The 14851-nt window shown below is 32.4% G+C and overlaps 1 protein-coding gene across 2 annotated transcripts in view; it reads left to right on the top strand.

Annotated features, from left to right (window-relative positions):
• Cd2ap (CD2 associated protein) overlaps positions 1-14851 on the top strand; it is a 97157-nt gene that overhangs the window by 49534 nt on the left and 32772 nt on the right. For both annotated transcript variants that reach the window (XM_013355819.4, XM_005318598.5), the window contains exons 4-7: positions 1115-1215; positions 2014-2134; positions 12470-12657; positions 14765-14840. In XM_013355819.4, coding sequence (XP_013211273.2) covers positions 1115-1215; positions 2014-2134; positions 12470-12657; positions 14765-14840 — 486 coding nt within the window. The remainder of the gene's footprint in view (positions 1-1114; positions 1216-2013; positions 2135-12469; positions 12658-14764; positions 14841-14851) is intronic.

Below are 14851 nucleotides of genomic sequence, written 5' to 3'. Positions count from 1 at the left end.
AGTCCCTTTCTGCTGAGGGGTGGGCTGATGTCTGTTCTTCTTTTAAAAGAATACAAGTCTTTTCTGATACCAGTCCTTCCCAGTTAGGACTCCATCTGTATGGCTTGTCTTAACCTTAATTACCTTCAGAAGACCCTGTTCACCAAATGCACGTTGGGAGCTAGGACATCAATATATAAATTTTAAGGGAGACACAATTCAGTCCATAACATACGGCTCTGAAGTAGGTAATAACTATTGCTGATCTGAGGAACATATTTTGGATAGCAAGAATAATCACTTAATCAGTTACCTGGTTGTCTACCCATACCTGCTTAATGATTCACTTTTTTAAAAAAAATATTCTTAAGTTTTAAGTGGATACAAAATCTTTATTTTACATTTATGTGGTGCTGAGGATCGAACCCAGTGCCTCATGTATGCTAGGCAACCACTGTACCACTTAGCCAAACCTCAGCCCCACAATTAAAGATGAGAGTGAGTCTGAGTTTTCAATTCTTGGAGCTTGAAAAATGTTGAGCATATAAGTCTGGAACATTATAAATGATCGTGTTTTGAATAAGTGAAACTTGTAGAATTATTTTTGTCTTCACTTATGTGTTTAATTTTTATTTGTCAGAAAATAAGAGATATTGAAAAAGCTAAAACATTCTAGGTTTGTACATTTTGCCTCTTTTTACTGAAGACACTCTTCAAAGTAGCATATTTTAAATATTCTTAGGCTTTGATCAGGAAGTAGTTTGAAAATCACTGCCCTGGAGGACTTATGATAAAATTTTTGGGTCAAAATGTCATTGTTTGTTTTTGTTGTCTTAAAATTAGATAATGGATGTTTTGCTTTTGTGTAATAGTGGGATCAGGTAATATAAATTAACACCATTGATGGAAACTTTGTACTTTATATATAGTTGAATCTATTTGCGAATGAATACATTATGTCATAGGGGCAGAGTTAAAAATGTCAACTAGGGCTGTTTTTGGTTAGCTTCTTAGAATGCTCATATGTTCTGTCTAATTCATCCTTATAGGTCCTCTGATGATAAACATGTAAACAAAGATACTGTTTTTAGAACTCATCTTTCTTAAACTAATTTTTTATTGTTACTTCCTGTAGAGACCAAGAAAAGGCAGTGTAAAGTTCTTTTTGAGTACGTTCCACAAAATGAGGATGAACTGGAGCTGAAAGTGGGAGATATTATTGATATTAATGAAGAGGTAAGTATAACATCTGTTAGCACCCTTAGTAGAACCTAAACATTTAAAACAATTATGAACCTGGCATGGTGGTACATGCCTATAATCCTAGCAACTTGGGAGGGTTGAGGCAAGAGAATCACAGGTTCAAAGCCAGCCTCAGTAACTTAATGAGACCCTGTCTCCAAAACAACAACAACAACAATAATGTATATGAAATATTTTATTAAATAGTTTTGTGGAAATTGAGTAACCTTGTTAACTAGTGAGTGTAAATATTTTTTCTAAAGAATTTGATTTATAAAGATTTCAGTTTGGAGCGGGTGTTTAGTAGAGTGATTATGAATATTTAAAAGTAAGTGATTATCATACTTTATGGTTAAGAATCATTGTTCAAGTATAGGGTCAGTATTTTTTTTTGTTAGTAATCAAACTTTTTCTAAGTTAAAATTTTTCTAAATATCTTAAATAATGTATGTCATAATTATACACCAAGGCCCAGTAATTTTTAAAAGAATGACATTCTAAAAGAGACCTATGTACTTATTGCTATTGATACATAATACTTGATTATCTGATATTTTCATGAAAAATAATTTACTTCATAGGGTGTGATTGATTACATATTTGCATTGTAAATATTTTAAAGGATAATATTAGTTCCATATATCCATTTAGATTTAATATATTTTCCCCCTTTTATCTTAAAGGCTGTATTTTTTTTCATTAACTTGTGTTTCGTAGCTTAGGTTTTCATAGGCTAAAAAGGTTTTTACTTAAAAGAAATTTTTATCATTTTTAAGTTGTGGACTCTTTCAGGTAGAAGAAGGTTGGTGGAGTGGAACCCTGAACAATAAGTTGGGACTGTTTCCCTCAAACTTTGTGAAAGAACTTGAAGTGACAGATGATGGTGAAACTCATGAAACTCAAGAGGATTCAGGTAGACTCTTTTTTAAAAAAATTGAATGAATTATTTATTTTGTAATTTTTCATCTGTATTCTGACTAATTTTTGAACTCTGAGTTAGATGTAGGTAATCTGCTTTTAATGAGAATAAAGGTGAACTAAATAGCTTACGTCAAATAATTTTAATACTTAATTTCGTCTTTGATCTCTACTTCATGCCTTTGTTATACTAATGAAAAATGCTATTTATGTTATCTGTTCTTTCTACTTAAGATTTATTTATGTAAACTTTTGAACTGCTGAGTTTGGAAATGGCCTGTGTAATACTTGAGGTAATTTGGAAATTACAAAAATCTTACATTCATTGTTTTCCATATTCACAAGATAGATTTTGTTTTTCTTGTGCAGTCAATTGTCATTTTATTATTATTTTTTTAATTTTTGTCATTTAGAGATGGATGCACACAGATTGAGAAAATTTTACTCCAAGCTAGATTTAAATTTTGTGATCTGTAAAAGTGGTAATTCAGGAATATGTAGATCTTTTTCTTGATGTGGAAAGTTCATGTAGTGAGAATTTTCAGGGATTTATGGTTGTATTAACTAGTGTTGTGTGGCAATTTTATGATTACATAGATTCATAGGTAGTAAGGGGTAGGCTACAGCCTTAAGGTTGTCAGGATCACTGATTCTTTTCAGAGCCAGTGTAATACCAAGGTATAAAAAGTACATATTAAAAACAATGAGATGATATGGTAAGATTGCTTAGACTTATGTCATGCACCTGACACTTTACATTGTATCGCATCGATACATAGTATTATAAATCTCTGTATAGATCTACTAAGTTTTTGGGCTTCCATGATAGCACCTATTTCTTAGTTATCTTTGCTTAATTGTAATGTCTTTGTTTGCAAGACAGAAGTAACAGTTTTTTCCTGAAAGAGTTATTTTGGATTGACAAGATAGTTTCCAAACATAATACTTTCTTTTGTCAGGACAACTTTCAATGTTTTATAAGTAGATGAGCAAACATTTTGAGATTAAGTAAGAAAATTTTATAGGGTTGTTTTTATAGAAAATGGATTTATAAACCTCAGTGGCAAGGGAATAAATTTTAGAGAAAAGAAACCCAAATCATAAGTTTACATTTAATAGATGATAGCATTAAACATAATTGATAAAAGGGATCTACAATTAATGGTTAAGATTATTTCAAAAATTAATAAATTAATGTGTTTTGTTTGTGTTCAGCCATTTTAGATCTTTTTTTGTTTTTGTTTTTTTGGCAGTGATGGGGATTGAACTCAAGGCCTCACACATGCTAGGCAAGTGCTCTAGCTCTGAACTACACCCAGTTCTTTTTATTTTGAGACAGGTTCTCTCTCAGTTGCCAAGCCTGACCTCAAACTTGTAAACCTCTTCCCTCAGCCACCAGAATAGTTGGTATTACAGATGTGTACCACTGAGCCAGTATTTCAGCATGGTTTTATTGATGTTTTTTCTCCCTGATTGTTGAATAGTACCACACAGTTTATTTTTCATGTTTCTTTAACTAGACTAATTTCCTAGCTTTTTTTCTATTTTTCTTGACAGATTTTAGAGTTAAGGCAATTTATTTTGTAGAATGACTCCTACTTGGGATTTTCTTCTAATGCATCATTAGATTTAGATAGTATTTTATTGGCAGAACTAAAGAGGAATGTTTCTTGACATTATATTGGAAGACAGTGATGTCTGACTTTTATAATTGGTGGTGTTAAATTTTATTAAAATTTAATTGTGAATTTAGTTAAAACAGTGCTGCCAGTATAAATAAGTTTACTGTTTTTCTCCATATATTTAAGTGTTTTGTAGGAAAACACTTTGAATCTATACAACACTGTTTCTTGTTAGACTTTTATCCAAAGTTACAGCATTATAAATAAATTTTGCCTAAATCAGTTATTGTTCTCATGGTTGCAAACAGGTCATTTTATGACTCTGTCATCCCTTTGATTTTATTCTCTAGAGTTACTTTTCTTTGTCTTCAGCTTACTTATTTATCACTGTGGACTATTTAGTGAGTTCCATTTATTCACTCACCATCAATCTATAACTATTATTTATTTTTTATATAGGGGATTGTACCACTGACCTATATCCCCAGGCCCCCTTTAAAGTTTTTTGTTTTGAGACAGGGTCTTACTAAGTTGCCTAGTTCCTGAGGCTGGTCTTGAATTTGTTACTCTCCTGTTTTAGTCTCCAAAGTTGCTGGAATTATAGATAGGTATATGCCACTGTGCCTAGCCAGCAATATTTATTTTGACATCCCTCATATATGGCCATTGTGACCTTTTAACTTTCTTGGACAAACATAGAATATGTTTGTCCCTTTAAAATATACAGGTTGTTGAGTTTGACAGATGTGAGATGTGTAGATGCATAGAAAGCACCACCCCACAAAAATAAATATACAGAACATTCTGTCACCTCCAAAATATCCCCCTGCTTCTTTGCAGTCTGTCTTTTTCTCTCCTTATCTCTAGGCAATGATGGATCTGCTCTTTTTTGTTGTTGGTGTTATTTTAGTCATTTTAGTTTGCATTGCTATGTCCTTTTGACGTTTCTCAATTATTTTTTGAAGATGTCCTTACTTTGCAATAAGGGATCTTCCATACTAAGTTTGAGCTTTACTTTCCCAATCCTTGAATCAATGACTTATCAAGGCAACCTTGGTTTCTTTTAGAGAGGAAGATCCAGGACAAGATGTAGGAGGTGGTGTGCTCATTTCTCCTTGGAGTGATGTTACTTTGAGGCCATCTTAGTGGACTAAGCTGGGGAATGCCTACACACACAGACTTCTACCTCTCTCTCTCTGTTAAATAAACAATTTAATAGCATATATTATGTTCTGATTTCTCTATAGATGTGTGAAATGAGTAATTGAGTTTGCTTTACTTTTAAAGGAATTTAGTTTTTCTTATGAGTTTTAGTTATCAATACTTTGCAAGTCATAATTATATTGCCTATGTTTGTTTACTTTTTGGCATAAAAGCTGTCATACATTAGGCTTGAAAGGATAAATGTTTAAAAGGCAATATTTTAATTTTTCTGTTATTTGATGTGTACAGAAAAACTAACGTGAATTCATGTTATTGATTAGATATTATGTTCCCTAAAAGATCATACATGAGACAACACAAGGACATTTCAGAGGTGAAATGATAAGATTATGAGAGCCTTATTCCAGTCAGTGAATTAATTCCTGATGGGGATTAACTGATAACTCAAGGCAGGTAGGGTGTGGCTAGAGGAGATGGGCACAGGAGTGTGCCTTTGGGGTACATATTTTATATCTGGTAAGTATAGTCACTCTCTGTTTCCTAGTGTGATATCTTGAGCTCCTTCCCTCCACTACAGTCTTCTACCATGATGTTCAGCCTTACCTCAAGTCCCAAGTAATGGAGCTGGTTTTCTATGGACTGAGACCTCTGAAACTGTAAGCTCCTACATAAACTTCTCCTCTAAAATTTTTCTTGTCAAGTCTTTTAGTCATAGCAGTGGAAAAGTTGACTAAAACAATTCATTTTCTAAAAGATTTAGAAGAGACTTCTTAGAATTTTAGAAAATGACAAAGAAAAAATGTTACCTAGTACTTTCATAAAATACTGTTGATTTGTTCTAGGAAATAGACAGCAAATAATAGATATTATAATAATAAAGAGTTAGGAATAATGGGCGTGGTGGCTCATGCCTGTAATCCCAATGGCCTGGGAGGCTGAGGCAGGATGACTTCAGAGTTCAAAGCCAGCCTCAGTAACTTAGTGAGGCTCTAAACAACTCAGTGACACTGTGCCTCTAAATAAAATACAAAAAAGAGCTGGACATGTGCCCCAGGGGTTAAAAACCCCTTGGTTCAATTCCCGGTACCCCCCACCCCCCAAAAAAAGAGGAATAATGAATGAGATCTTGAGAAAAAAATTGCCATTTAATTATAAATAATACCTGCTTTTCAGGAAAGGAGTTAATTGTAGTAATAATGAATAAGTAATAAAGTTAACATGTAAATTAGTTTGATTAGTTTTAAATACTGTGTTTTTTAGAATAGCACATATAACCTAAGAAAGAAGTGGAGGACATTTTAATCACGTGAATATTTCTTAAGCCTTTTGTAATCTAAGTTCTGTGCTGGTTTTGTAAAGGGACAAATCTCTCTGTGATCCAGAGGTTTAAGCTCTACATTTCTGGTGGATAAGACTAATAGGAACTAAATAAACTTAGATAATAGGGTAAAATGATTTAATTTACCCTAAATAGTCATAGGGAATTTGTGGGGCAGATCTAAAAATTGTCGCTTTATTTTGCTTAATTTGCAGATTTTTTTTTTCCATCTTAGAAATATCCCAGGAAACATTAGAAATCTAATCAATAGCGCTCACTCCAGCTATTTAAGCTTAGAGGTTATTTTCTAAAATCTTGTTTTTTCCCTCTTCTAATTGTTCTTTTCTTTATTTCTCTTATTATCCTCTGTGCAATCAATCAGTCCCCCAAACCATTTCTAATGGTGATAAACAACAAAAATTTGTCATCTTAACAGTTTTTAAGTGTCAGATGCTGATTCAGTTGAAAGGTACAAAAATTATTTGAGTTAGAAATAGAAGGAATCAAATCAATGAGATAGGAAAAAGTAGAGAAGTGACGATAAGTAATGATAGGTATCTTTTTACTACTTTATGTTATATTTGACAATATATAGTATCAGTTTTGAAGGCAGAACTAAATGTTTAAGGATATATAAAAATCTCTAGAGAACAAATGTAAGTACCAAAAACATAGTGCTTTACTTAATACTTACTTAATACTTAGTAAGTATTAAGTTTGCTGGGTTACTTCTAATACAAAGTGATATTTCTTATGGTTCACAAGTATTGGATCTCCTGGTAATTATTTTTTACATTAAAATTTGGTATAAATTAAAGCTTATTAGTGAAGTTATCTTTATAATGCTATGTGAACTATGTAAAATTATGAATACTTTGAGCATTTTCTGACACTCTTCAGCTCTATTTGAATTTTAGTAACCTTGCAAGAATTATATCTTTTTGCTTAACCCAGTTATAATAGCAGTACTTTCTAAGTGTAGAACTTTGTGATTATAGGGTAAGGAAGTCAGTTGTTGAAGTACACTATAATTTTTTTTTCTAACTAATTTTTATGTAGAAAATTTTCACATATTGAAGTAATTACCAGGAAATTAGAACTTTATAAGGAGTGATCACTTAGAATTTTAGTGATGGAAGTACATAGTTTTTTAAAATTTTAAGAGTTTGATCTTATATATTATGACCTGTACACTTTAAATAGTTCTAGAGAGCTCATGATACCTAATACAGTGTGAATGCTATATAGTTACATTGTTATACTGTATTAATCCTTTGTCCTAATGAAGTCTAATAGTCTCTGTCCTTAACTGGTGTTTTGACAATCTTTGCAGTCAGTAAAATTATTATGTTTTGTGTAGGAAAATAGTGAATTATCTATTTTGTTACTTAGTGATTTTTTTTGTATGAAATTCTAAGATAATTTTTAATATTTAAGGAAAAGCATCACTTCTCTAGGAAGAGTTTCAATTTATTTCTTTACTTGGTATTGGGAATTGAATCCAGGGTAGCTCTGTCACTGAGCTACCTCAGTCCTTTTCTATTTTTTACTTTTGAGAGTGGGTTTTGCTAAGTTGCATACTCTACCCTTGAATTTATAATCTTCCTGCTTCAGTCTCTTTATTCACTGGGATTACAGTCATGTACCACTGAGACCAGCTTATTTCAGTGTTTGTAATGAAATGTGGTTTTATTTTGTCAAATATACTTAGTCTTTCTATAGTACCTTGTCAATGTTCAAATTCTACCAACTTGCTAAATAGGACTCTACTTTTAATTATTCCTCTTATTCTATAAAGCCAGTCACTATATCTACTTGTTTTCATTCTTTTATAAAAGTCCTCTCCTCATAATAGTCATATTTCAAAATCTCCATTTAGATGTCTAATAAGTGCCGCAGTCTGGCTGGGCACAAAATCACGAGCCACTCAAACAGGAACAAACTTTATTTTTGAAACTGCCGCCAATGCCCTGTATGCTCCCAGGAAATATGCCGACCTTGAACAGGAAGTCCCTCCTCCGGAATTCCCTCCTACCACACTTCCCCAACCAATGGGAACTCTCCAGGAGTCCCGTAGCAGGCTGAGGTGGACAGCAGAGGTCTAATATCCATATGAATGCAGATCTTAACATAATCATATCATCTCAATGGCCTGCTGGCATCACCATCACCTTTCAACCAAAATTGCCATGCATCATACTACTTAGCTATGGCTCTTAGCAAATAAGCATTTTTTTTTTTTTTTTGAGTCAGGGTCTCATTATGTTGTTCAGGCTGGCTTTGAACTTGAGATGCTTCTGTCTCTGCCTCCTGAGTAGCTGGGATGATATGTGTATGCCACTGTGCTCATCTCTTAATAGTCATCTTACACTTTAAGTTGTTATCCATTACCTTGTTACTGAACGTTATTAAACAGGAGAAGTCAGAGTGGTGATGGAAGGGACTTTGGGATGCCAAATCATGGAATGATTTGTAGCCATTTTAAAAAACTTTAGCTTTTATTATTAAGTGAAATATGTAACTACTGGAGGGGGATTATTACTTGCTTGGCAGGAATTGAAAGAGTATTTCCCCACCCTTAAGAAGTCACAGATTGAGTTCTTCAAATAAGTAGGAAATTTTAAGCAAATTTGAAGTCGAGTGAAGAAAATGCATTGCATTTTCAGTGTCCTGGAAGACTTTCAATTCAGAGGGATAATAAAGTGTATAGTTGAATGTGGTATATGTTGATAGTGGAGAAATTATTGTGTCGGGCTTAAGAAGTCATTATAGAAAATATTAATTCACAGAGAAGTATTAGAGTGGAATGAAACATTCATTGTTTCTAAGATAGATTGGAGAAGAGTGATACTTGGATGGTAGGACCAGTTAAGAATGTTTTGGTAATTTAGGTAGAAATAGTATTTGCTTAAGGAGTTTTGCATTAAGGGAACTACATCAAAATTAGTAGGCTTAGTGGCAGGAGGAATGATAACATCTGATTTTTTTTCTATATAAAGTGTTAGATGTTAAGAATGAGGTGCAAAGTGGACAATTTTGAGGAAACTGAAAAGGTCCAAGCAGGAACCTAAATTCTTTGTGTCACTTATCCCTCTAGGTGTTACTGGAGAACTAAAAGGATACATGGCATAAAACATTTTTAAAGAGCTCCTGGTAGATTGTTTTTAGGAGTTTTTAGTCCCGTATGGGTAGAGAATTCCTTTTCTTAGAGGAGGAGTAGCTTAAGTTTTGATTATTACACACTAGAGAACGAGAAAGTGATAGTGCTAGTATAAATATATACTGGCTTTGCTAACCTGGTGGATAGAAATGTTGTAGTTTTCAGTCTTAGTCTGTAGGAGGTAAGGTTGTATATGATTTATTTTGGCATCTATAAAACCCACATTAGCATTCATACTGAACTTGTGGTAAGCCAGCTTTGCAAGGTTTGCTTATAGTATGTTGTGAGTTTTTGTAAAATTGCTGTTATAACCAGACACCTTTTTAAGGATCCTTTGTAAGGAATATGGATTGATTTTTAGTTCAGGTGAATACCCACTCACTCACCCCTACACTTTTTCTTAGCAAATGTACAGTCATCTTTAAAAAATCTTAGAATGATGTTGAACAATTACTTTAATGGTAAACATGGATTTCTTCCATTAAATGCTTTGTGGTTTTTGTTAGATTTTTATTCTTTTTTGTTTTTTTCAACAAGTGATTATATTTTGAGCTTACTTTAAGTCACTTTATAAGGAGATACAAACCATCAAATAGAGATTCAATGAAGAGGGAGGGAAAGAGGAAGAATTTTAGATTATATAGAAAGACAGTGTTTTATGACTGACAGTGACATACATAAAATGCAGATATTTTCTGTCAGCTCTGCAATTCAGAGGCAATATGATAGAAAAAGCACTTAAATATTAAAAAATTAGATATACTGTAAAATATTACTGTTTTGCTCATGAGACCCCTTGGCTTCCCTTTCTCCTCCTCCTTCCTTCTCTTTCCTTGTTTCTTCTGTATTTTTTCTCTTGTGGTGGCTAAGAATCCCCCACCCCTTTTTATATTTTCTCAGCTCTATCTGATCAGTAATCTCTTTTACTTGAATATTTCTCAATAATACATTATTTAAAAATACTAGCTACTGAATCAGAAATAAATTAACCATAATAGGAGTCTTAGGAAGTATCTCATTGTATAGGTGAAAACACTGGGTACATAAAATGGAGGAGCTGAGTGTTAAATCAGGAGAGTTTGCTTCTAGAGTTCATATGCTTTACCACTAAAATGGTGCCCTGTAACCACTGATTTAATAGTGAAATTTGATAATTTATCTATTAGTAGATTGGCTAACTTCACATAGCATTATTTTCTCCAACACCATCCATTTACCAGCAAATGCCATGATTTTATTCTCTTTTATTGCTGAGTAATATTCCATTGTGTATATATGACACATTTTTTTAATCCATCTACTGAAGTGAATCAAGGTTGGTTCCACAATTTAGCTATTGTGAATTGTGCTGCCATAAACACTGATGTGGCTGTGTCCCTATAGTATGCCGTTTTAAAGTCCTTTGGGTATAGACCGAGGAGAGGGATAGCTGGGTCAAATGGTGGTTGCATTCCCAGTTTTCCAAGGATTCTCCATATTGGTTTCTATATTGGCTTCACCAATTTGCAGTCCCATCAGCAATGTATGAGTATGCCTTTTCCCCCCACATCCTTGCCAACACTTATTGTTGTTTGTCTTCATAATAGCCACTATTCTGACTGGAGTGAAATGATATCTTAGAGTAGTTTTGATTTGCATTTCTCTAATTGCTAGAGATGATGAACATTTTTTCATATATTTGTTAATTGATTGTATATCCTCTTCTGAGAAGTGTTGGTTCAGGTCCTTGGCCCATTTATTGATTGGGTTATTTGTTTTTTTGGTGCTTAGCTTTTTGAGTTCTTTAAATACCGTACAGATTAGTGCTGTATTTGATGTGTGAGGGGTAAAAATTGAAAGGGAGGGGGCAAGGCGTTAGCAATGATAGTGGAATGTGATAGACATCATTATCCAAAGTACATGTATGAAGACATGAATTGATGTGAACATACTTTATATACAGAGATATGAAAACTTGTGCTCTATATGTGTAATAAGAATTGTAATGCATTCCACTGTCATATATTTAAAAAATAAAATCAATTAAATATTTTAAAAAAGAAAGAAAATATGTGCACACAATTTTCAGGGGCAGGGAGACAGCTTTTTCATGGACTCATTTGACCTATATGTAAAAACTCTTGTTACTGAGCAAACAAGTAAAATCTTTCTTAAACATATACTTTTAAGCTTTATTTAAAACTTTTTGTTTATTATAATTTTAAAGTTGGTGTTGGAATTTGCTTTAAAATAAGACTTAATTCATCTAAGTTAAAATAACAGTTTTTTAATGAATTTCTGACTTTTCTATTCTTTTTTTTAAATTTTTAATATAAATACTCTTTTTTAAAAATTAACACTCTTTTGACATTCCCATTTTTTATATTCAACAATCACCCTAACTTTAGTTCGATTTAATCCATGTTAACTTTTAAAAATGGTTATACTTTCCCATTTTAACGTTTCAGTCTTATGTTATCTTTGGCCAAAACCTGTAAATTTGACATAATCTTGTTTCAATTTGTGTTTCTATAACAAAGTAGTTGAGACTAAAGCACTTTATTAAAAAAAAAAAAAGGTCATTTATTTAATACACAGTTCTGGAAGTTCAAGAGACTAGGGAGGGGTCAGGCTACTCCTGTTGGACCAGCCTGAATCTCTTTATGGGGATGGTCATGACCCAATCACCTCTCAGTATGTTTTACCTCTTAAAAGTCCTACAATCTATCGTTACCATTTACATTGGGAAACAAACTTTAATCATAGAAATCTTTGGTGGGGGGTAAAGAGGGAAACACATTAAAATCATAGCATTTGGTTGAGGTCCTTTTGTGGTATGATTTCCTGAATTTCTTAATTAGTATTTTACTAGTTAAATTTGCCTAAAATTGTTATTGTTTTATACAACAAAAAATCCATATAAATAATTCATATTCTTGGATATTTTAGTACTTATATCATTAGTTTTATTGTGTGTTTTCTGCCATTTTTTAAAAATTAGGTGGAGGTATAGCATATAGACATTATGAAAAGGGATTTGAAGTTTCTCCTGATTGTAGGTGTCATTCTTTGAAAATATTTTTTCAGAAACTGTTTTGCCTGGGCCTACCTCACCCTTACCCTCTCCAGGGAATGGGAATGAAACTGCATCTGGATCAATTGCTCAGCCAAAGAAAATTCGAGGAATTGGATTTGGAGATATTTTTAAAGAAGGCTCCGTGAAACTTAGGACAAGAATATCCAGTAGTGAAACAGAAGAGAAAAAAACAGAAAAGGTGGCAATGATGTATTTATTTTAGATTAACTTCACTCATTCTCACATTAAGCTTTTTTTTTTTTTAATATAAAGAGCAGTTTGTAACTGTGCTATATTTTCCTTCTTTGAGATTGCTAATAATTTGGTTCTGAATGAGAAGTTCCTGAGAAACTTTTGTTTCCAAATTTGCATGGATTAATATTGTTTGAATCCTATAAAATTAGGATGCTATTTCATGGTTAACTTAACATTAACTTATTCTAAGTGGAAGTTTTAGGTTTTGTGTAAATCCAAAGGTGAACATTTTTTTCTGTAACATTTTAATTTTATACACACCTAAAATGGGCTATTTTAAAATGAATTTAGAATGAGATATTAAATTAATCAGATACAATTTAATTTTACTTTGGATTGTTAATAATGGTTAAATTTAATGATCTGCCCTCTGAGTTTTATTTTTCATTGGCATCATACTGGCATTTTCAAAAGAAATAAATAAAGTAAGTGAACTATTTTGGGAGAAAAATTGCTGGTCTTTAGAGTATTTTTAAAACATTTTTGTTCCTATTGTCAATATTTTTGAGAGTCAGAGTGAATACTTCAGGTAAGAGGCATTTCCTCTGACTTTTAGGGGCATGTTTTCCCTGTAGTTCTCAATTGGATCTCTTTATCTAACATTTAAGAGTTTAAATATTTTAATATTTATTTGCTAATTTTAACTACATATCATTTATTAAATTGTACTTGGTTAGTGAAAAACAATTCTGTAATTTTCTCCCAGGGTGATTTGTCTCAACCCTTTTTTTCACTCTGAATTTTTCCATGTAATAGTGAGTTGAGTTTAAGAAGACAACCTACCCTCCTTCCCCTCCCTTCTTCCCTTCCTCTGTCCTTCCTTTCTTCCTTTCTATTTTAGAACTTTCACTTTCTACAATGTTATTGTGTGGCAATAATATTATGGAGTCTAATTGGTGAAATTTTCAGTTTTTAAAATCATAATCTATTTTTTTTTAATTTTTGAAAAATTGTAATCTACAGCCATACAACAGAATATAGGGGAAGCAATTCTTGTGTTATAAGGGACATTACACTAGATGATCTGGGGTCCCTTGCAATTCTACAAGCTTATGATTATATTGAATAACCATTTGATTAATGATTATATTGGTAATCTTTCAGTCACCATTAACAAGTTCCACTACTCAGTTGTTCATGAGAATAGTCTCTGAGTTACCACACAATTTGATAAATAGGGAGTACATTTGCTATGTTAGTAAGAGGACATCAGATTGGAAGATATGGTGGTTAGAACTGGGAGAAATTAAAATTAGTGTTTTGAAAGATAAATAGAAAACAAAGAGTGACAGCTAAGTGTGTTCAGATTTTTAACTAATGGAAACCCAAGGTCAAATGTTCTGTTATTTCTAGAGAGAATTCTTTGAAGGACTTTACTAGTTACAATGGAAAAATACCTAAGTGGACTATCTAAGAGTTGTAACACTTACAAAATATTTTCAGATACTAATAAATAAATCATAAAAAGTTTTATTTATTTTTTAAATCTGCTTTGTTATTTTAAGGTTTAGTACTATTAAGAGTGGACTTTCTGGGGGCTGGGGTTGGGGCTCAGTGGTAGTGTGCTCCCTCACATGTGGGAGGCGCTGGGTTCAATCCTTAGCACCACATAAAAATAAATTAATAAAATTAAGGTATTAAAAAAACTGTGCACTTTCTGGAGTCAAACTTTATAGATTCAGATCTGGGCTCTACTTCTAAATATCTGTTATTGTGGGGAGATTATTTAACTGCTTCTTAATGTAAAAAAAGGAGGAATAATATTTATATAGATAGAAGAATAAATTATGATATGCATAAATGCATAAGTTCTCATTTTAGAACTCTGAGAATGTTTATCATCCTCAAGGAGTTTTAAAAATTAGCAGTTATGAGCTACCACTTGAGGAATGTTCAAGATCTCTATCTTTCATTGCTGAATTTTCAGTCTCATTATTATCCTGACTACAAAAACTATAGGGAAAGCTGGGTGATTGTAAATGGAAATTTTGTTCAGCACTAGTATCTTTATTCTAACTTAAGTTAGTTGATATCATCCTTTTCTGTTTTAGCCCTTAACCATACAGTCAATAGGATCCAAAACGAGTGTGGAGATAACAAAACCAGAAACTGAAGGTAAAATTAAAGGTAAGTTTTTT

Source organism: Ictidomys tridecemlineatus, chromosome 8 (genome assembly GCF_052094955.1).
Source record: "Ictidomys tridecemlineatus isolate mIctTri1 chromosome 8, mIctTri1.hap1, whole genome shotgun sequence".
Lineage (NCBI taxonomy): Eukaryota > Metazoa > Chordata > Mammalia > Rodentia > Sciuridae > Ictidomys > Ictidomys tridecemlineatus.
This window is presented reverse-complemented; position numbering and strand designations above follow the sequence as displayed.